The sequence below is a fragment of the Pipistrellus hanaki genome, assembly GCF_964339955.1.
Source record: "Pipistrellus hanaki genome assembly, chromosome: 3".
Classification (NCBI taxonomy): domain Eukaryota; kingdom Metazoa; phylum Chordata; class Mammalia; order Chiroptera; family Vespertilionidae; genus Pipistrellus; species Pipistrellus hanaki.
In genome coordinates, this window is record NC_140505.1 from 153,909,457 (window position 1) to 153,932,858 (window position 23,402).

The following is a 23,402-nucleotide window of genomic DNA, read 5'->3' on the forward strand; positions in this document are numbered from 1 at the left end:
TTGGTTAGGCATTGTCCCAAGCACTAAAAGGTTGCTGGTTCGATTCCCAGTCAGGGAACATGCCCAAGTTGTGGGTTGAATCTAGTAGGAGACATGCAGGAGGCAGCCGCCAATGCATATTACACTCTCACATTGATGTTTCTCTCTATTTCCCTCCCTCTCCCTTCCTCTCTAAAAAAGTCAATTAAAAAAATCTTTAAAAAAACAAATACCCATTTTACTTCTAATGAAACATCTTACTTTCCAGAAGTTTTAGCTTCTAACATATTTAAGGATAGTCTTATTTTAGATGAAGACTGAAAATTTATCAATATAAACTAATAGTCTTTAGAATTTTCATATCTGACTGATATTTCTACCAGGACTACTTATTCTCTTGCCTTTATATTTTTCTGGATCTTTGAAGGGATCCATAAAGGACACCACTATGGCATAAAATTATTTTTAGCTGAAGATTTTTGAGAACCAACCAATGCAAAAAAAGAAAAAAGGAAAGCTTTGAACTACCACCCTTCACCCATCTGCCTGAAAGCAGAGCTTCTAAAAAGGATTCACTTGCCATCAAACCCCCTTCAAGGAAGGCTTCCCATACTGCAGAGGTCACTCCTATCACTGGAATTCCAGACACGCTCTGGAGCCCTTCTGTAGTCCCTCCCTGGCTGTCCCTCCCTGGCTGGCCAACTTCCAGTGTTCCTCCCCAGCTCCGATCGTGCATCAGTGGGGTCCCTTGGCCTGGCCTGCACCTTTTCAAAATCTGGGACCCTTCGGGGTATATCAGAGAGCCAGCTATGGGCCGAACTGGCAGGCCAGGCAGAGGGACCCTGCTGATGCATGAATTCATGCACTGGGCCTCTAGTAAAAAAAAAAAAAATATATATATATATATATATATATATATATATATATATATATATATATAAAATATATATTTTATTGACTTTTTTTTTACAGAGAGGAAGAGAGAGGGATAGAGAGTTAGAAACATCAATGAGAGAGACATCTATCAGCTGCCTCTTTCACACCTCCTACTGGGGATGTGCCTGCAACCAAGGAATCGAACCTGGGACCTTTCAGTCCGCAGGCCGAAGCTCTATCCACTGAGTCAAACCAGTTTCGGCTAAAAATATATTTTTAAAAAAGATTAGAACATTTGCTTCACCCTGTAGTCAGCCCCCTGCCATCACTCTTCCCCCAAGCAACCACTGATTTACTTTGTCATTGTACTTTTACCTTTTCTAGAATTTTTTATAAATGTAATCAAGAAGTATATAGTCTTTTGGGTTTCTTACTCTCTTCTTTTACTTCTTTCACTTAGCATAATGATCTTGAGATTCACCCATGTTGTTGATTGCATTAATATTTCATTTCTTTTATTTATTTTTTGCTAACGAGTATTCTGTGTATGGATATGACACAATTTGTTTTTACATTGACCATTTGGTGGACATTTAGGGTTGTTTCAATTTGCACTATTATAAATACCGCTATAGACATTTGCATACAAGTCTTTTTTTTTTTAATAAATCTTTATTTTTCAGATTATTACAGTTGTTCCTCTTTTTATCCCATAGCTTCCCTCCACCCAGTTCCCACCCCACCCTCTGCCCTTACCCACCCCATCCTCACCCATATGTGTACTATTTTGTCCAGTCTCTTCTCACACCCCCCACACCTCTTTCTTCCTGAGAATTGTCAGTCCACTCCCTTTCTATGCCCCTGATTCTATTATATTCACCAGTTTATTCTGTTCATCAGATTTTTTATTCCCTTGATTTTTAGATTCACTTGTTGATAGATATGTATTTGTGTTCATAATTTTTATCTTTACCTTTTTCTTCTTCTTCCTCTTCTTATAGAATACCTTTTTCATATCCTCAAGGGTCTTACTAAATTTATCAGCCTTTTCTAGAAAATTCTTGAAAAACCTTATAACTGTAGTTTTGAGCTCTATATCCTCTATTTCTTTCATTTGTGACCTGTTTCTTTGTCTCCACATTTTGGCTGCTTCCCTGTGTTGATAGATTCGCTTTGTGTGCTAGGTGTCTTATAGGGCCCAGTGACTCAGTGTGCTTTCCTTTGTTTTTGCATATGAATGGCCTGGTCCTTTGAAAAGACACATGCTCTGTCCACTGAGCCAAACCGGTCTTGGCACCATACTGTTTCCCAAAGAGTCTGAACTAACATTATGTTTGAGATGTGAGTCTGTTAATACAAGTAAATATTTTTATCTTATTCTATTATATTAATGAACCACCATTTATTTAGCCAGTCACCACTTCTTTACTGTTGTAAATAATATTACAATGGGGCATATTTATAAATTGTTTCCTTGTACACATGTACAAGAGTTTCTCTCTATAAAATATAGACATCAGCAGCTGGAATTGTTGTGTTCTAGGTTATACTCATCTTTAGCTTTGCTAGATATTGCCAAATCCTACCTAATAAAAAAGAAACATGCAAATTGACCGAACCTTCGCTATGCCCACAAGCCCCACCCACCAGCCAATCAGAGTGAGGATGCAAATTAACCCAACCAATATCCAGGCCAGAGCGAAGTCTGAAGACAATGTAGAAAGAAGCCAGGAGCTGCAGAAGGGAGCGAAGCTGCGGAGAAGCAAGCAAGTAGAGCAGGGAGAAGGGAGAGAAGCCGGTGGGGCAGGCAGAAGGGGAGAAAGCAGGAGGGGCAGCGACCGCAGCAGGAAGCCCACTAGTAGCTTTATAAAATGGTTGGTTATTTAACTTATATAGCTGCTATACCTTACAAGTTACTGCAGACTTATATTAGTTCTTTCTATAAGACTTTTTCTTACAAGTAGACATTTGGTTCTTTTTGTATCAGAGTATGTCCCAAGCTTTTTCATACTGTTATTATAAACCTATTTTTTTCTTTTGATTACCCTTCATTTTTAAATAGGAGATTCATATGGGACATTGTGTGAATCTGACTGATGAGTCTGTAGAAGCTGTCCTTACTCGCTGTCCTCAGATACATATATTACTGTTCCATGGATGCCCCCTGATAACAGGTTAGTATGATAGACTGCTTAGGCTCAAATCGTGCTTTCATCTTTTAATAACTGTGTGACCTGGAGTAACTTATTTTACCCATTCCATTATTCTGTGTCCTCATCTGTAACATGGTATAATGACAGTACCTACCTCAAAAACTTGGTCACGATGAGTATCTGACAATACTTTACATGGTGCCTGATATAAGGGCTCAGTAAATGTTAGTCCTGGTGGTGGTGGTGGTGGTAAGTGTTAATGTTAATTGTGATGAGGATGAGAATGGTGGTAGTTGCCATGATACTAAACGATGCTTTACAATATCACATTTATCAAATATGCTAAATGACCTGTTAGCTATACTCTCATCAGGCTGTAGCCATTGAAGTTCAGAATAATTTGTAATGTGATACTTCACTGAAGAAGAACAAAGAAGTCATAACCCATTTGGCCAGTATAAGAGCCATGATACCACCATGCTTCTGAAAATGCAGCACCTCACCTCTTTTGTATTATCCAGACCATGCTACCCTTCCCTCTGGCCATCACCAAACTGTTGTCTGTGTCTATGCATTATACATATATGTTATTTGGCTAATCCCTTCACCTTTCATTCATCCAATCCTGCCCCCTCTGACAGCTGTCAGTCTGTTTCATGTATCCTTCCTTGCCCCTGTTTCTATTTTGTTCGTCAGTTTATTTTGTTCATTATATTCCACATAGGAGTGAGATCATGAGATACTTGTCTTTCTTTGACTGATTTATTTCACTTAGCAAAATACTCTCCAGATCCCTCTATACTATATCAAATGGTAAGAGATCCTTCTTTTTTTTTTTTATAGCTGCATAGTACTCCATTGTGTAAATGTACCACAGCTTTTTATTCACTCATCTACTGATGGGGCACCTGGGTTGTTTACAGATCTTGGCTATTGTAAATAACGCTGCTATGAACATCAAGATACATATATTCTTTCAAATTGGTGTTTTGGGATTCTTAGGACATATTCCTAGAAATGGGATCACTGGGTCAAAAGGCAGTTCTATTTTTAATTTTTTGAGGAAAGTCCATACTGTTTTCTGCAGTGGCTGCACTAGGGTTCCCTTTTCTCCACATCCTCACCATCACTATTGTTTGTTGAGTTATAGATGGTTGCCATTCTGGCAGGTGTGATATTTCATTATGGCATTAATATGCTTGTTTCTGATGATTGTGACATTGAGCATTTTTTCATTTGTCTATTGGTCATCTGTCCTTTTTGGAGGTGTTTATTCAGGCCCTTTGCCCATTTTTTAATTTGGTTGTTTGTCTTCATGGTGTTGAGTATATAAGTTCTTTATATAATTTGGAAATTAACCCCTTATTAGATGTACTGGCAAAATCATTCCCCCATACAGTGTGTTCCCTTTTCCTTTTTTTTTTTTTTTTTTTAACAAATCTTTATTGTTCATATTATTACAAATGTTCCTCATTTTCCCCCCTCCATTGCTCCCCTCCACCAGGTTCCCACCCCACCCTCTGCCCTTTCCCCACCCCCCATTGTCCTCATTCATAGGTGCACAGTTTTTGTTCAGGCTCTTCCCACACCCCCACTCCCCTTTTCCCCAAGAATCGTTAGTCCACTCCCCTTCCATTCCTTCTGATTCTATTATATTACCAGTTAATATTGTTCATCAGGTTTTTTAATTCCCTTGGCTTTTAGTTTCACTTGTTGATAGTTACGTATTTGTTGATCATAATTTTTATCTATATCTTCTTCCTCTTCCTAAAGAACCCCTTTCAGCAATTCATATAATTCTGGTTTGGCGGTGATGAACTCCTTTAGCTTTTTTTATTTGTGAAGCTCTTTATCCGGCCTTCGATTCTGAGTGATAGCTTTGCTGGGTAGATTATTTTTGGCTGTAGGTTCTTCTGCTTATCACCTTGAATATTTCTTGCCATTCCCGTCTGGCCTGCATGGTTTCTGTTGAGAAATCAGCTGACAATCGTATGGGTGCTCCTTTATAGGTAACTACCTGCTTTTCTCTTGCTGCTTTTAATATTCTCTCTTTGTCTTTTGCTCTTGGGATTTTAATTATGATGTGTCTTGGTGTGGTCCTCTTTGGATTCCTTTTGTTTGGGGTTCTGTGTGCTTCCTGGACTTGTAAGTCTAATTCTTTCACCAGGTAGGGGAAGTTTTCAGTCATATTTCTTCCATTATTCTTTCAGTATCTTGCTCTCTCTTTTCTTCTGGGACCCCCATAATTCTGATGTTGGTTCACTTGAAGTTGTCCCAGAGATTTCTTACACTATCTTCAACTTTCTGGATTCTCTTATCTTCTTGCTTCTGTGGAGGAGTGTCTTCTGGCTCTTTGTGTCCCAGATCTTTGATTTGATTCTTGCGATCTTCCATTCTGTTTTTAGGACTCTGTGTAATATTTTTTATTTCATACAATGTATTCTTTATTTCTAGTTGATGTCTTTTCATATCCTTATAGGTCTCATTTATTTTATCAGCCTTTTCTAGGAAATTCTTGAAAAACCTTATAAGCGTGGTTTTGAACTCTATATCCAGTCACTTCTTTTCCTCCATTTCTTTTGTTTGTGATCTGTTTCCTTGTCTCGGCATTTTCACAGCTTCCCTGAGTTGGTAGGGTGGCTTTGTGTGCTAAGGTGTCCTATATGGTTCAGTGAGTCATCCTCCCAGTTACCTGAGGTGGACAGTCTTGGTGTAGCCCTTTGTGGGCTGTGTGTACAGTCTTGTTGTTAAGTCTTGCTTGTTGTTGGTATCACTGGGAAGCCTTGATCTCCAAGCCAATTGGCTATGAGGATCAGAAGTGTCTCAGCTAGGAGGGTTTCTGTATTCCGCTTGAATGGGAGCGGAGTCTCGGGGTGGCACAGACAAGCTTTGTTGAATCCCGCACAATTGGTTGCAGGCGCATGCACCTCTTTGGTATAAGCACAGACAAGCTTTATTTTTTTATTTTTTATTTTATTTTTTTTTATGTGAGAAACTTACGGATTGTTGAATCCTGCACAATTGGTTGCAGACAAGCTTTGGATTCCTGCCTGTCCCTTCATAGGAGAGTCCTATTGGCAGCGAACGAGGAAGCTAGCCACTGGAAGGGCTTCTGTGCTCTGCTTGGATGGGGCGGAGTCTTGGGTGGTGCAGACAAGCTTTATTCAGCCCCTCCCTATGAGGGTCTGGTTTCTGAGTCCCACAGTAATGGCTTCACACACCTCCGAGAGGTCTCTGCCCACTGCCTGACAGTCTGGCCTCTCCCTGTCTGGGGCCATCTATCAGCACAATAGGGTGGTTCTGTTTTCCTCCCGAACAAGAAAGCCAGCCGCACATTAGCTGTCCGCCCTCTCCGCGCAGGGAAGGAGTAAGCTGGTAGCGAACTCGGCCCGCCCTCTCCACGCTCCACAAGCAAGCCGGCAGCGAACTCTGCAGCCGCCTTTTTGCACACACAGTTCTCCGCACCTTCACAGTTCCTGAGGTTCAGCACGCCTTCTTTCTCCTTCCCAGATGGTAGAGCCTCCTCCCAGCCAGCCATCTGGCGCTTCAGGGTGATGTTTCCCCTGTTTTTCAGTTCTAAATTCAAATTTTTTGTGGTAGGCTGCATTCGGGTGTCTACCCTATGCTGCCATCTTGGTTTTTCCCCTTGTCAATTTTTTTTAAGAGAGGATTTTGGTGAGATTGCACTGAAACTGTAGACTTGGGGGGTATTGCCATCTTAATATTAAGCCTTCTGATACATGAACATGGATGTCTTTCCATTTATTTAAATCTAATTTTTTCAACCATGTTTTCTAATTCTTAGAGTATAAGTTTTGCACTTTTCAAATTCATTTCTAAATAGTTTTTCTGTTTTGATAATATAAATGGAATTATTTTCATTACATTCTTGGATTGTTCATTTCTGGTGTGTAGAAACACATTTGAATTTTATATATTGATCTTCTACCCTGCAACCTTGCTGACCTCATTTATTACTTCTAATCTTTTAGAGCACATGTGTCAAACACAAGGCCCGCGGGCCAAATCCAGCCCGCCAGGCCTTGCAATGTGGCCCGCACCGCGCTGTCATCACTGCACTCCGCTGTCAGTTTATGACATTGTCAGTTTATGACTGTTCAGTAAACCATTCGGCCCGCGATTTAGGCTGGATTTTAGATTTTGGCCCCTTCTCTGATTGAGTTCGACACCCCTATTTTAGAGGATTCCTTAGGACATTTTATACCCAATATAACATAATCTAAAAATATAGTTTTACTTCTTCCTTTCCAACAAAATGCCTTTAGTTCCTTTTTTCTTCCCTAATCCCCATGGCTGGAACCTCAGTCCAATGTTGAATAGAAGCAGCAAGGGCAGACATTCTTGTCTTGTTCCTCTTTTCAGGGGAAAGATATTGAGTGTTTCACCATTAAATATGATATTAGCTGTGGGTTTTCAATAGGGGCCCTTTATTACGTTGAGGAAGTCCCTTATATTCCTAGATTGTTGAATGGTTTTATCATGAGTATTGGATTTTTCAAATGCTTTTTGTGTGTCTATTGAGATGATTATGTGAGTTTTGTCCTTATTCTATAGATATGATATATGTCATAGGTAGAATAATGCCACTACCCAGAGATATCCATGTTCTAATGCCCAGGACCTATATGTATGTTATGTTAAAATGGAATTTAAAAGTTATTTATTAGGCTGAAACCGGTTTGGCTCAGTGGATAGAGCGTCGGCTTGTAGACTGAAAGGTCCCGGGTTCGATTCCGGTCAGGAGCATGTACCTTGGTTGCGGGGACATCCCCAGTGTGGGGTGTGCAAGAGGAGGCTGATCGATGGCTCTCTCATCGATGTTTCTAACTTCTAACTCTCTATCTCTCTCCTCTCTGTAAAAAATCAATAAAAATATATTTTAAAATAAATAAATAAATAAATAAATATTGTTTATCAGGCCCGCCTGGTGTGGCTCAGTGGTTGAGCGTTGACCTATGAACCAGAAGATAATGGTTCAATTGTCAGTCAAGGCATATGCCTCAGTTGCAGGCTCGATCCCCAGTGTGGGATGTGCAGGAGGCAGCTGATCAATAATTCTCTCTCATTATTGATCTCCTTTCTTCTCTCTCTCCCTTCTCTCTCTCCCTTCCTCTCTAAAAGTCAATAAAAATATATATATTTTTTAAATTGTTTATCAGTTGACCTTAAAATAGAGAAATTATCCCTTACTATCCAGTTGGGCCCAATATAATCATAAGTCATTATAAGTACAGGAGGGAGGCAAAAATAGGGAATCATCAAGATGAGAGATGTCCGATGCTGTTCACTTTAAATATGGGGGAAGGCAAGGAATGTGGTGGCCTCTACAAGCAGGAAAGTCAAGGAGGTGGGTTTGTCCTTAGAGCCTCCAAAAAGAAATGCTGACCTGCTAAAACCTGATCTTAGCCCAGTGAGACCCATTTTGGAATTCTGATCTCTAAAACTGCAATAAGAAATGTGTGGTGTTTTAAGCCATTAAGGTTGAGGTAACTTATTACAATTAATGCAATGTATTATATGAATTAATTTTCAGATATTAAATCAGTCTTGTATAGCTGAGATCAGTGTCAATAAATGATAGCATATAATCCTTTTTATATGTTGTTAGATTTGGTTTGTTCGTATTTTGTTGAGGACTTTTGAGTACACATTTCTAAAAGGGTTGTGTGTGTGTGAGTGATATCTTTGTCTGGCTTTGGTGTCAAGGTAATACTGGCCTCATAGAATGAGGTGGGAAGTGATATTTCCTCTTCTATTAGTATAGCCACTCTATCTTTATTATAGTTGTGTGCATGATATATCTGTCCATCCTTTTACTGTCAACCAATTAAAAACCCATCTTTAATCTAAATTTCCTATATAATAAATGTCAAGTTATCCTGTTCTAGTAACTGTTCCGTCCCTAACCTTTTACCTGTTGGCTTTCTTTAATCCTGTTCACTCCTTTGTAAATAGTTGCTTCATTAAACCCTGTTCAAACACCCCATTTTAGTGCATCATCTATTTCCTGCCAAGAGATTAAGAAAGACTATACACAGGTTAATGGTAAAATTACACAATTATTCTTTGGTTGATGAAATTACAGAGAAAACAATATATGCCTGATTTTTAAAAGTATTTCTATGATATGTGCACTGCAGCTAATAATTGTGAGGGTTACTATTAATTAAATGTATTGTTAATTGTAGATTATCCTTATATATCATCTTATTTAATCCTTTACAGAAGACCGGGAAAAAAACCAAGCCACACTTAGAGAAAGAGGGTTCCATTTTATTAAGTGCAGGGCCAGAGAAAAATGTGTCTTTCAAAATCTGGGCTCCCTTACATGGAGGAAACCTTTCTTATTTATACTTTTCCTAGCTCTTTTGTCTCCCAAATTTGGAATGAGACCCCGGGCTTACATACTGGGAAGGGACCATGAGACCATATCTCAGAGCCTGGCCTGTGTCAGCACTGACAACTCTGTCTGGGGCATAGTCCACGGCCTCTCTGGAATGGGAGTAATCTTATATTCCTTATTATTTAAGCAAGCAAGTATTTACAGAAGCCAAAATAGCAGGATTAAAATTTCTTTTTCTTTTCATTTTTTAAAAATTAAGGTATTATATGTGTACATATCTTACCATTGCCCCCCCTTCCACTCCCGTACATGCCCTCACCCCCCCGAGTTTTGCGTCCATGCAGGGTTAACATTTCAAACAGTTTTTATATAAGATGGATGCTTCATTATAAGATACAATAATTATCATCATCTTCAGTTTATACGTAAAGACACATGAAATATCTCTGATTACTGTGAATTAATGTATTGTCAATGTTTTCTTTTGTAGATCATTCACGAGAAGTCTTGGAGCAATTAGTAGGCCCAAACAAATTAAAGCAAGTAACATGGACTGCTTATTGATGCTTATCCAAGATATACTCTTCATACTGTCAGGAAAGGATGGTCTTGGAGAATGGCTTTCCAACATATAATATGGTTTGTGACTTAACAGACCCTTAATGGCTTTAATAGTGCTATTATTCTGTGTTTGTTTAATAAGTCATTGTCTTAGAATTTTAATCCTAGCATGCCCCTCTGATAGATTTGGGGGTAGGGGGAAAGAGCACTGTGTTTGTTTCTTAAATAACAAAGATTTTAAATTACCTGTTTTCCCTGGAGATTTCCTTTTCCTACCTAAATATTTGAGCTGTTGTAAAAGAAATGTACCAATGTGGGATAGATTTTAAGTAAAGGTATTTCTAAAAGTATAACTACCTTTCTAGCTATTTTCTGGCTCCTGCCTTCCTGAAGTATTTAAATGCCCATTGGACAAAATAATCAGACAAGATGGAGACAAGCAATCTACTAGATACAGAGTTCAAGATACTGGTTATAAGGATGCTCAATGAACATAGGGGAAGAATAGATGAACTTATAACTTCAACAAAGAGATAGGAAACATAAAAATTGAGCTAGAAACATAAAAAAGAACCAGGCTATATTTTATACTTGACATGTGACATATACAGTAGTTGTGTTTACCACAGTTTTTAATTGGAGAATATGAAATACAGTACATATAATTAGTACAAAACTAGAAGATCCAAAAGTAAAAACTAGGTCTTCTTCCCACCCTAGTCTACTAGCTATCTCGTACCCTCTCAGAAGGCAACCATTTTTACCAGTTTCTTATTTATCTTTCCAGGGATAACCTAAATATATACTGCAAGCAGATGTATTTTATACACATACATACATATGTAAGTATTGTCAAACAAACTCAAAGAGAGTCTGGAGGCTTTGCTAGAAAAAAAAAAAAAGACAAATATTTATTCAAGGGTCCTAGAGTTTGCACACTGGAAACACAGCTAGGCAGATCCCGAATTATATTCTGAAGAAAAAAAGTTAAGAGTTCTTATAGTAAAAGTCACATTCCTGAGAATAGAGCCCTGCATTTTTAGCTCTAGGTTTGGTCCAGGATGCTTATTAGCCAGACGTCAGTGGTCTGGATGCTGGATGCCAGGGTGTCTGGAGGATGGGCACCAGGAGGTCTGACCATATCCTGCGTCCTTAGGGGGTTATCCAAAGGTAAGTAAATGCCCAGGCATTGATAGAGGACGGGAAAATTCAAAAGTTTATGTTCCTAGGCTAGTTAAGACAAGAAAAATAATTGTTTCCTTCTGCCTCACCTTCATACTTTAAAGCGACTCCATTTTGTATTTCCCCTTTCTTCATTGTTTTCTTTTATTTATCACTTAAAAATTTCCCCCCCAAATTTTATTTTATTTATTGGATATTTTTCCATTGATTTAAAAAATACATATATATTTTATTGATTTTTCACAGAGAGGAAGAAAGAGGGATAGAGAGCTAGAAACATGGATGAGAGAGAAACATCGACCAGTTGCCTCCTGAACATACCCTACCTGGGATGTGCTTGCAACCAAGGTACATGCCCTTGACCGGAATTGAACCTGGGACCCTTCAGTCAGCAGGCCGATGCTCTAGCCACTGAGTCAAACCAGTTTCGGCTGACTTTTTTTTTTTTTTTTTTTTTTTTTAAGAGAGAGTGGAAGGGACAGGAAGAGACATAGAGAGAAAAGCATTGCATCGATTGGTTGCCTTTGAATAAGATTGAACCCAGGACCAGTGCTCTAACCACTGAGCAAAACTGGCAAGGTCCCTATCTTCATTCTTTTTCTCAATATATACATACATCTTTTTTGCATAGTGGTATTCTTTTTAAAAATTTATTTTTTATTGTTTTTTTTTACAGAGAAGAAGGGAGAGGGATCGAGAGTTAAAAACATTGATGAGAAAGAAACATCGATCAGCTGCCTCCTGCATACCTAGTACTGGGGATATGCCCGCAACCAAGGTACATGCCCTTGACCAGAATCAAACATGGGACCCTTCAGTCCACAGGCTGATGCTCTATCCACTGAGCCAAACCAGTTAGGGGTACATAGTGGTATTCTATATACATTCTCCTTCACATTGTTCCGCTCTTATATCATAGTGCTGTTTTTTTTAAATATATAATATTCTTTTTAAAATAGATTATAAAAACCTGGGATGTGTAGTGGTGGCAAAATCAATTTCTAACTAACCTTAGTAAACCATAAAGAGTCATATGGTGTCTGTACAGACTATATTGGAAATTCTAAAATCTTTATTTTTATCCTTAGTTGTCCATTAATACCCTATTATGCACTAAATACTATAGTCTTCTGTATTTTATATTTTTGTTTAATTCAACACATCACATAGTTGTTCTCAACTACAGAAACCAACTCAGCTAGGATATCTAATTCTCTCCACAATTTACTTGTTGCTACCACTGGGCACTGCCTTCTATAATTATAATCCTACTAGAGGCCCAGCGTGCAAAGTCACATGAGACCTAGACCCAGTGCACCATAGGACCCAGCATCAAGTCCCGCCAGCACCACGGTACCCATCAATGCACCTCCTGGTGACTGCTCTTTGATAGTTAAGGCATTATGACCTCTGGGTTTTTATTATGTAGATAGTAGTAAAATTAGAAAAAAAAATTACAGATAAAGATTTATATATTTGGCAAAATAAAGAACTAGGTAATGACAAAAGTCTAAATCTTCATATTTTGAAAACAAGATTTGTCATTTCACAGGAACTGCATTCTTCAAACTGGAGAGTCTTCTAGGGTTGAACCCAAACATAGGTCTATCCATACTTGGAAGCATTTGACAGTTCAAGGCTGGAAATCCCACACTGCGCTTGTTGTCAGTCCATTGTTTTCCTGCCTAGTAGGTTCTGGAAGAGAATATTCTACCACTTTGTGCAGCTGATGCTGAATGCTGTGTCCTCTGAACTGGGGCCGGCCGGGGTCACCAATCAGTACTTGAGTTTTGTGAGTCCAAAAGCAATCCTTCAGCCATTGATGAAGACTATCTGCAAGGTCTTCATCATAAAACATATCTCCAAGCACAACAAGGTCCCACTTATCTTGTTCCAAATCCAAAATATTTTTGGTTAAAATGGGAAAAGGTTTCAGTTGGTTCAATTCACAATTCAGTGTGATAGCCATTCCTGCAACTTTAGAAAAGAACATGATGAATTGGTAATATACTAGACTGTTTGAATTCCCTATTGATTAATTTATAGTATCTCTTAATGTTTTCTCCCTTTAAAAAATTATTTTAAAATATATTTTTATTGATTTTTTTAGAAAGAGAAGAAAAGAAAGAGAAACACTGATGTGAGAGTGAAACATCGATTGGCTGCCTCCTGCACCAATTGGTTGAGCCTGCAACCCGGGCATGTGCCCTGACCAAGAATCAAACTGGAAACCTTTGGTACACAGGCTGACTCAACCAACTGAGCCACACTGGCCAGGGCAAAGTTGTGTGTGTTTTAACTGATTTAGAGAGGAAGGGGGGGGGGGTGGAGGGGAGAGGGGGAGAGTGGGAGAGAGAGAGAGAGAGAGAGAACTATCAGTTGGTTCCTGCATGCGCCCTGACCAGGGATCAAAGCTGCAACCTGGGCTGAAACCGGTTTGGCTCAGTGGATGGAGCGTCAGCCTGCGGACTGAGGGGTCCTGGGTTCGATTCCGGTCAAGGGCATGTGCATTGGTTGCGGGCACGTCCCCGGTGGGAGGTGTGCAGGAGGCAGCTGGTCGATGTTTCTCTCTCATCGACGTTTCTAGCTCTCTATCTCTCTCCCTTCCTCTTGGTGGAAAAATCATTAAACTATATTAAAAAAAAAAAAAAAAAGCAGCAACCTGGGTATGTGCCCTGACTGGGAATCAAATAGGCCACTCTTCACTATACAGGATGAAACTCCAACCTACGAGCTATACCGGCCAGGTTTCCTTTTTTTGTTGAAAGATGTTTTTAGGTAAGAAAGCCTAAAGTTTATGCCAATGTAAGCTATTTATTGTGATTTTCAAATATATAAATGGATATCCTAAATGCAAAACAAACAAAAATACACCTGGAAATGTTGGAGTTTAAGGAACATTTGTTGATCTCAATAACACGAAGTCTGGTTTGTTACAGGAGAGAGGGAAACAAGCCTTGGGCTTGAGCAAGATGGTAAGTTAAAACTGAGCCCCTGTATAAAATAAGGATCTTCAAGGACGAGATCCTCAGTGAAAAGGAAGACTAGAAGAAAATCAGATAAAATTAAAACTTATCTGTGTAGTATAGGCTATCATATTGAGGCGTCAGAGATATTTATCCTGGAAGGGGAAAAAAACAGGATGAGCTTTACAGACTTTTAAATAGGAAATCCTTACTAGGGTCTATGTCGTTGGCCAAGATCCTCGATGCCCCACTCATCTTAGCAGCGATAGCCGTAGCTCCACATCCACTCCCGAGATCTAACACAGATTTTCCTCTGACAACATCAGGATTATCCAAAAGATACCTAAGTTAGAAAAAAATGGGGAAAACATGGGAGAAATTCAGTAGAGCTGTTCAAAAAGAAAATCTCCTTGGGTTCAATGAACAAAGAAATAATAGAACTTAGCAGAAGCATTTGGTCTGATCTTGGCAAGTTTGGCCTGACCAGAGTGAGACAAAATGTCCATCTTAAGAGCTGGTAAAGGTGGCAGAGAGAGGACCTAGTCATTTGATTACTCTTCAGCGTGTGTGAAGAACAGTACCACAGTTACTAATCAGGTGCTTCAAGTCAGCTGTTTAAAAGCTTTGAACACTTACTGTGATCCAGAACTAAGAATCCAGACTGACAAAATATTACTATAATCAGGACTCAGTACATTAGAGCCAAAACCCACCATCTCCTTTTGATTGTTCATCAGGGTGGTTTTACCTACGGTTTGAATTGTCTTGTAATGACCATCCAAGTCCAGTTCAACCAAAGAATTTGGACCAGGACTAAGTGGTTACCAAACTACTAAAGATGAGTGGGAAACACTGAAATAATGAATTTCAGTGGACGCTTGATCTTAGCATGAGAATAATGAAGAAGAGCAGCGACTATGGCAAAGTAGAGGTGTGCGTGCCATGTCTTAAAGGGACAGCTGCTACCCATCTTCAGGTAATTGTTGCCACACAGAAATCCCATGTTCTCAGAGATGATTCTTGTTTTTCAAATCAATGCATATTTTCAATGAAATCTCTCAGGTTTTAAATGTTAGCAACCGATTTTTAAAAAGAAGTGTGTTGAGAAGCCAGAGCTGGTGTATTGAATTAAAAACATGCAGAGTATGGGCTGGTGAAGGAAGAGACCCAAGCCATCCACACCAGAGCAGCAGGTGGCTAGTTCCCTCCGTGTGGCAGCTTCCACTTTGGGAAGGTGGTTTCAATACACCCACAAAGGAAATAGAATCACAAGATTTACTACTTCCAGATCCCAGAAGCAAGGAGGTACAATGAGCTGAGGGGAGGGCAGTCTTCTGTTCCAGGTCACAAGCTGGAGGTAGAGAGGGTGACACATAGGTGAATTGGGCAGAGGTCACTAACTTTTCGAGGACTTAACACTAAGTGGTTATTCTAAAAGGTCACCTGGAAAAGCAAGTTGGGAACTTATAGCAGACATCCTAAACTCAGGTCCTTATAAACATGTCCAGATTCAGTGTAAGCAGGGTTATGTGAAATGCCCAGGCAGCAACTCTCTTCTTATCACAGTAAGTAAAACTGAAACAAAATACATCTGTGGGTCACCAGTTTGCATTCCCTTGATTCACACAGTCTCTTAAGGATTTGACTGTGTATTTGGAGTTGATAAACAATAGCTTTAATAGAAGACAGTCACTTGTAATGCCAGTACTTTTCAAATATGATGTGAGCAGTAAATCTTGGGAATTTGGCAACACAACAATCAGAAAATGGAAATCGTTTGATACTACCTGGAAAGCTTTCCATCCTCAGTCTTCTCCCCAAAGCTCTATGTTTGCATTTTGCTTTTCATTCAAGACTACATATAGCATTAACTCTGTTCGGCCATACCATTCATGTGAAAGAGAAGTCCTTACCCTTTTTGTTTTCCAGCTCTGTAACCTCGAGATATAAACAGATGAAAACATTTACCAATCCAATAGCAAAAGCTGGATGGAAAGCTGCAAGTTCTAGTCTTTGTTTCAGCGGCTGTGTTTTAATAAAAAGCATAGTGTGAAAGTGAGCAAATGTCCTAACGAGCTCTGCAGTGTGAGAGGTGGAAGGAGGGGCCTTATAATGCAGATTCGGGTCATGAGTTCACCTGAGATGTCAATAAATCCCCAGCAAAGGGAGTTTTGAGCAGCCCATTCACTCAGATATCTTCCTGAGGAAACTGTGAAGAGGCAGTGATGGAGGGTGTGAGGCCTCAGGGGCAACACTGACAGGCTAGTCTGGGAGAGCTGAAGGTCTGGGGCCTTACGTTCTGTCTGGGACCCCTGCACTGGCCATACATCATGAACCATGAGCCTGAGAACAGTGTAAGGTCTGGATATTTATAGCTACCTCTGGTCTTGATGGCTGACCCGAGGACTTCTCTTGGGAAAGAATTGTATTTGGGGGAATACCTTGATAAGCTTGGAGTAGAAAGTAAAACTATGTAACAAAGCAACCAAAAAAAAGAGTAACCTGTTCAAAATTAAGAGAATGTGGGTTTTTCTGTGTGTGTGGTAGGGAGGGAGGAGGCAGGGGGTGGGGGGTGGGGGGAGCGGGGTAAATTCAGAGTTGAAATGCCTGAAAAGAGAAAGGACTGTTGCAAACTTAAAGGTTCCCGTTTCAGTTGGGTCAGTACCTAGACAGGGCTTGGCCTCCTGGCCAGTAGATGGCCCAGTAAGGATCGCTGTGGGGCCACAAGTCAGCTCTTTCCCACCAAAACTTGCATCTAGGGGTCAAAAGCCGCAACCGGATTTCAGGGGTGAGACTGCCACTGCTGGTGACTTCAGTGTTCTCCTCCAAGAAGGCTTTCACCTCAGGGTCCAGAAAGCTCCCATTCCCTCTCCAGGCACAGCGGCCCCAGGGACACAAGGAAAGACCGCTGCTTCTCACGGCCTTTCGAAAGACACAGCCGTGGTTCAGTGCCAATGTCCTCCAACCTGGGCTCACAGCCATCAGTCCTTTTCCGAACCACAGGTTCCGTCACCGCCGCTGATGAGAGCTGCTCCTCAGGGGCACAGTATAGGATCTGGCTCCCAACTTGATGCCAACTGGAATCTCTAGATTTCTAAAAACAGAAATAATACTGAAAATTCCAAGGCTCACCGACATTTCCATATCTTATCACATAGTAAGAAAATATTACCAGTGTAGGCTCTGTAAGCTCTGTAGTAGATGATCCACAAGTACAAGTTCATTTTATTTTATTTTTTTAATGTTTTGATTTTTAGAGAAAGAGGAAGGGGGAGAGAGCAAGAAAGAATAATTTGTTATTCCACTTATTTATGCATTCGGTGGTTGATTCTTACATGCCCTGACCGGGGATGGAACCTGCAGCCTTGGCATATGGGGCAACACTCGAACCCACTGGGCAGTACAAGCTCATTTTAGATGAAAGCATTGGTACATTAATTTAGGAAAATCCAATCTTTTAAAAGCATGCCTTTTTTACAATGGAATCCTTTTAGTAATTTCAAATGACAAATGTAGAAGTATTTCCTTTTGAGAGAAATCTTCAGGAACAATGCCTGTTACATAAAATAAACTATACCTTTAAAGTTCTTTCATATATAACCTAGCCAGTTTAGCTCAGTGGACAGAGCATTGGACTGTGGACCAAAGGGTCCTGGGTTCTATTCCTGTCAAGGGCATGTACCTTGGTTGCAGGCTCCTCCCTGGCCTACGCCCTGGTTGGGGCTCATGCAAGAGGCAACCAATCCATAAGTTTCTCTCACATGAAAATTTCTCTGTCCTTTCCTCTTTCTTCCACTCTCTCTAAAAATCAATGGAAAAATATCCTTGAGTGAGGATTTAAAAATAAATACAGTGTAATTAAAAAAACAAAAAGAAAACCCCTAGCTGCTTTGGCTCAGTGGATAGAGTATCAGCCTGTGGACTGAAGTCCCTGGTTCAATTCAGGTCAAAGGCACATGCCTAGGTTACAGGCTTGATCCCCAGTAGAGGGGAGTATGCAGAAGGCAGTCAATGATTCTCATCATTGATGTGTCTCTCTCCCTTCATCTCTGAAATCAATTAAAAAAAATATTTTTTAAAATAATGAAGTTCTGCCGAAACCGGTTTGGCTCAGTGGTAGAGCGTTGGTCTGCGGACTGAAGGGTCCCAGGTTCGATTCTGGTCAAGGGCATGTACATTGGTTGTGGGCACATCCCCAGTAGGGGGGTGTGCAGGAGGCAGCTGATCGATGTTTCTCCCTCATCCATGTTTCTGGCTTTCTATCCCTCTCCCTTCCTCTCTGTAAAAAGTCAATAAAATATATTTTTTTAAAAAAATGAAGTTCTTTCATACATTTAGTCACCTTTAAGCAGGCACTGTGCTTGGCAACTCTGAACAAAATAAAAGTCTAAGTAGCTTACATTCTAGGTGGGATAAACCTAATGAACAGGCAAACACAGTCTTGCCTTTATGAAGTCCAGCCAAGAGTTATGGAGGCTAATGAAGCATAATTTTCTATAGGCAGAGGTGTACAAATTATACTGACCACACACTATTTCAGTAATAATTGTCATAGCATAAAACATCTATGTAAACAGATTCAGGTCTTTTTCCTTTAAAAACAACAACAACAACACAAAATAAAAACATTAAGGATTTCATTATAATAAAAGAACATCAACTCCCAAGTCTCTCTGTATACATATGTGATGATTTGTTACCAAGCCTGGGTTGAAAAGACTTGTTCCAAAGAAAACCACCTTGAAAAGAAAAAGTAGGAACGAGAAAGGGCAGTTCTATTTTTTTCAACTTATTTCATTTAAAAAAAAAAAATTATTTTTTGAGCTCATGAGTAAATTCCAAAATAGCAATACAGAAAATTTTAATATTTCTTTCTACTCAACACTCTACCTTTATTTTGCTTCCTATAAATATACTAGATTAAAAAAACAATACTCTTACCCCTAAGTTCAATGCTAAGTACTTTCAATATCTATTTTGAGCACATAATAATGCAGAGACAATTTTCTTAAACATGTTATTTCCAGTCAGAGCTTAGCAATTACTTTAGCTTCACATTATTCTGTCACAAATGATAACCAAATGGCCTAAATAGCTAAAATCATAAAGCTATTTTAAGCCAAGTCAATGGTATGTATAAAGTTAATATAAAATAATTATTCTGGTTCACATTTGTTTTGCACCTACTAGAAATGTGCCAAAACACTAAGATTTAAGAAAGAATGAGATCCTTGGGCAAAGGGGGAAGAGGAGTCATAGAATAAAAAATTATTAGAAAAACACAATAGGTAAAAAGAAATATGCCTACAATTTAACCAAATCAAGAAGGAAAGGGGAGTACATGGTTAGGGTTGATGTCATTCAGGAAAAAACGTTTACCATTCCACCACCAACCTGTTCACTGCAAGAGCTCAGCATCAGCTCTCTACTCTATTATTCTCCCATTAACTTAAAAAATATATATATTTTTTTAATTGATTTTTTACAGAGAGGAAGGGAGAGGGATAAAGTTAAAAAAAATCATAAGAGAGAAACATCAATCAGCTGCCTCCTGCACACCTCCTACTGGGGATGTGTCCGCAACCAAGGTACTTGCCCTTGACCAGAATCAAACATGGCACCTTTCAGTTCACAGGCTAACGCTCTACCCACTGAGCCAAACCAGTTTTGGCCCATTAACTTTCTTTACATGGAACATAAACCCACATTTATGACAACAGAACACTACACTGCTATTTAATCTGATAACAAACAATAGGAAAACAATGAAAAGGGTAGGGCTGGACTAACTTTTGGCTGTCTCAATACCCCTGAAAAATAGGGGCAAAATGAGTCATTAAGAAACAGTAAAGAGCACTGTATTATGTAATGTGATTTATAAAACACTTAAAATTCTCTGTCAATGGAAAAAGCCGTATTTGAAAATGAGGAATGTTTTGATCCTGAATTTTTACCAAAATGGTACCCCAAGCCACGCGTACTACGTTGGAACAAATTACAAACTCACACTCACTTGTATCACCTCAGTTTAATAATCCAATAAATGACAAAAAAAGACAAACATATAGCACACCAGCTTTGTTTGGCTCCCTCTGGATAAAATCTTCAGTTTTTCCATAGCTCTACCTAGGAATCCTCAAATTGGGAACCCATTTCGGCTAATAATTTATTTTGTGTTTTCACTTCCTGGCCTATCTCTTACAGCTGTTAACAGCTGTTAATGGTAAGACCTCTTACAACTGTTACTTTGTGCCTCAGGCTTTCAATGTGTTTATTTTCTTCTCCACGGGCACTGTATCCACTATGAGCACAGCCAGAGCTCCATAGCTGCCGGAAGGTACACCTTCCCCCAGGCGTGCGCCGCTCATCCTGGCAGAAGAGAGAGGGGAAAGGCAGGCGGAGGGGGGGGCAGGAAGGGGCCAGGGATCACCAGATCCCATTTCGGGGACCAGGGCCCGGCGAATCGCCAACTTCTTCCCCTGCAGCGCCACGACAGAAAGAGAAGTTTTAAACACGAATTATACATGTAGTTGTTTGGGACCTCTACTCTGTTCTGCAAAAAAAATGTTTTAAATAGTCTTATATTCACCCAAGTCAGAGATTTTCAACTGGTGAACCTCAAGAATTGTTAAAGCTTGCAATACTTGACCTCTTTGTAGTGTTTCCCAAAGTGTGGTACGCGTACCCCCAGGGGCACGGGAAGAGTTTGGTCGGGGTACGAGTTGCACCGGAGTGTGGTGGGGATGTGCACTGCACCGTGCTTAGCTGCGCCTAATTCTACGTTCTCAGCAGTACGAGGGGTACTCAGCGTTATGAAAATTACAGAAGGGGTACACATATGTCAAAAGTTTGGGAAACACTGCCTTAGGGTGTCAAATTAAAAAAAAAAATGACAATAGCCAACACAAAAATAGCAGTCTGGTGTGAATGAATCAAAATGATACCTATTTTGTGGAAACCAGTTTGGCTTAGTGGATGGGGCCTCGGCCTGTGGACTGAGGGGTCCCGGGTTCAGTTCCGGTCAAGGGCACGTACCTTGGCTGTGGGCGCATCCCCAGTGGGGAGTGTGCAGGGGACAGCTGGTCGATGTTTCTAACTCTCTATCCCTCTCCCTTCCTCCCCGTAAAAAATCAATAAAATATATATTTTTTAAAAAATACCTATTTTTTTTTTTTGTCAGATTGGCAAAATATATACATTTTGTTGTGCCTAAGACTTCTTGCAATTAGCTTCTATGTGCCAGGAGATGAAAAAGGTTGCTGACCTAAGTATTTAGATCAGGGCCACAGTTCAAATGCCTCCCAGGGGCCTGGCTGGCGCTGAGCGAGGGCTGCAGGCGGAGCGTGCTGGGGCCGAGGGGCTGGGGCCGAGGGGCTGGGGCCGAGGGGCTGGGGCCGAGGGGCTGGGGCCGAGGGGCTGGGGCCGAGGGGCGGTGGCTGCCCCACACGGGCCCACAGGGGGCAGCAAGCCTTGCCAGGTTTTCCCCTTTCCCAGAATAATATAGATGCACACGCTCCCCCCGTTAAACGTTTGCGGTGAATTAGGTTACAGACCACCAGGCAGGGCAAAATGCCTCTCGGGGCTCCAGCCTGCGAACTGGGGTACCCTCCCGAGGGGGGAGTCAGCACTGAGGATACCTGGGGCGGCGCTGCGGCCCGCGGCCCCACTGGACTCCTGCTGTCGGGAAGGACTGGGTTAGCCCTGACCGGCTCCAGCCCGGGCTCGGAGCGAGCACCGGAGGCGGTGTGGGCTCGGACCCTGCCCGTCCCCCCCAGCACCGCCGTTAGGATCGTGCTCAGCGGACCGCTTCCAGCGTGGTGCAGACGGACCGGGGACGGCGCGCTCACCGGGAGAGCTCCCACAGTGTCTGTGACCACGTGTGTCCCCGGCGGACAGCACCTTCCCTCCAGCCGCACCGGCTCTGCGGACCCGCCCCGGGACCCAGCAGGGGGCCCGGTTCCTCTTCTCCCGCACCTTTCCAGGCGGCGTGCGGGCCCCGGCGGCGGCGCTGACCCCGGCGGCGGCGCTGACCCCGGCGGCGGCGCTGACCCCGGCGGCGGCGCTGACCCCGGCGGCGGCGCTGACCCCGGCGGCGGCGCTGACCCCGGCGGCGGCGCTGACCCCGGCGGCGGCGCTGACCCCGGCGGCGGCGCTGACCCCGGCGTGGGCCCCGCCCTCCTCCCCAGCAGCTCTTCCGTTCATCGGCCCCGCGCTTTCTTAAAGGGGCCGGAGGCGCGAACCCGGAGGGCGCCCTGACCTCGCGCAGGGAGGAGGGGAACGCCAGGTTCTGATTTCTGAAGTATTCGTTCTGAGCCATTTAGGATGCTCTGTGCCAATTCTAGGCGCCGCACAGAGTGGCTTGAAAATAGAGCATGCGCCCTTGATGATGCTTACCTTGAACTGCGATGAAACCATAACGTAAGGTGACCAGATTTAAACATTGGGACATTGAGGGGAGTGGGGGAGCGGGTTCTTGATTAAAAATTTGGTCTATATGGAGCAACAAAAATTTTCATAGAACGCAAAAATCGTATTGTAAAATATATTTTTTAAATTTCAACATAAGTACAATTTACAAATATAAATAAATAAAAATTATGTATAGTCATAAGTGTCACTTTCAAGGCCGGCGCTAGACTTTTTGCCGCCACTATAAAATATAAATAATACAAGTACTGTCTGCTAAATTCAAGAAAATTTATGTACTTATGAAATATATAAATTACTTACCTAAATTATCTGAATAGCTGATTTGTAATGACATCACTTGTTTACTAGCTTACTAGCACGCAGTACTATGTGTATGGTCTGAGAGAGAGTTACAACATGTTTTCGTCGATGCCAATCCCCAAAAAATGCCATTGTTCATTAAGTCCAAACAATGGTGGTCGAACTCTAACAACTGATCAACAATGCGAACTTTGATAAGCAGTTCTTGATAATCAGTTCTCAACAATTATTTGTTATTATTAAAGTTTAAATTATAAAATTAGCAAAAATAATATAAAACTCATATCCTTGTATCCCATTGGCCCCTGAATCCAGCACAATCCAAAATTAACTCACCATCTCACCTGATAACAAGTAAAACTTGCTTCGTGCCTGCCGAAGGGGGGAAAAATTGTCCCAAACCAAGAACGAGGCAAACCATGTTTCTGCTTCTTACTTGGTGGTTTCAGAAATGAACTGGCAGCCACCTGTCGCTTGGGTTCTCTGCCTCTGCCTCTAGCTGGGTTCTCTGCTTCCCCTGTGAACAGAATGGAACTATCAATACTATGCCTACTATACCAGTCCCAGGTGCATCCTGATCCTCTGCTTCTT

At 41.2% G+C, this 23,402-nt stretch overlaps 2 protein-coding genes across 13 annotated transcripts in view; one reads left to right on the forward strand and one right to left on the reverse strand.

Moving 5' to 3' along the window:
• Positions 1 to 12,041, forward strand: part of AMN1 (antagonist of mitotic exit network 1 homolog) — a 31,772-nt gene extending 19,731 nt beyond the window's left edge. For 8 of the 9 annotated variants that reach the window (XM_084877884.1, XM_084877885.1, XM_084877886.1 and 5 more), the window contains 2 exons: positions 2,918 to 3,029; positions 9,863 to 12,041. In XM_084877884.1, the coding sequence (XP_084734010.1) occupies positions 2,918 to 3,029; positions 9,863 to 9,936 (186 nt within the window). In that variant the 3' untranslated portion in view covers positions 9,937 to 12,041. The remainder of the gene's footprint in view (positions 1 to 2,917; positions 3,030 to 9,862) is intronic. The other variant, XM_084877882.1, reaches the window with a different exon arrangement.
• ETFBKMT (electron transfer flavoprotein subunit beta lysine methyltransferase) lies at positions 10,071 to 22,482 on the reverse strand. Of its 4 annotated transcripts, none has more exons than XM_084877893.1 (4): positions 22,339 to 22,482; positions 17,001 to 17,175; positions 14,294 to 14,424; positions 10,071 to 13,092 (listed from the first exon to the last, which is right to left on the reverse strand). In XM_084877893.1, the coding sequence occupies exons 3-4, from the start codon at positions 14,334 to 14,336 to the stop codon at positions 12,749 to 12,751; spliced, it is 387 nt and encodes a 128-aa protein (XP_084734019.1). In that variant the 5' UTR covers positions 14,337 to 14,424; positions 17,001 to 17,175; positions 22,339 to 22,482; the 3' UTR covers positions 10,071 to 12,748. The 4 variants fall into 4 exon arrangements, with proteins under 4 accessions (XP_084734019.1, XP_084734018.1, XP_084734017.1 ...); XM_084877892.1 differs by having other exon boundaries at positions 16,747 to 17,175; positions 22,339 to 22,481; XM_084877891.1 differs by lacking the exon at positions 22,339 to 22,482 and adding an exon at positions 21,929 to 22,142 and having other exon boundaries at positions 16,747 to 17,175.
• Positions 22,483 to 23,402: the final 920 nt, after the last annotated feature.

Bases quoted from the DNA above. Each gene is read 5' to 3' on its own strand.
- ETFBKMT (XM_084877892.1), bottom strand. From the start codon at position 17,063: ATGGCTGTGAGCCCAGGTTGGAGGACATTGGCACTGAACCACGGCTGT. The intron at 14,425-16,746 runs GTACTGACCCAA...TTTCTAACTTAG, and splicing joins GGAGGCCAAGCCCTGTCTAG to GTATCTTTTGGATAATCCTG. The intron at 13,093-14,293 runs GTAAGGATTTCC...TCTTTTCTAAAG, and splicing joins GGCCAACGACATAGACCCTA to TTGCAGGAATGGCTATCACA.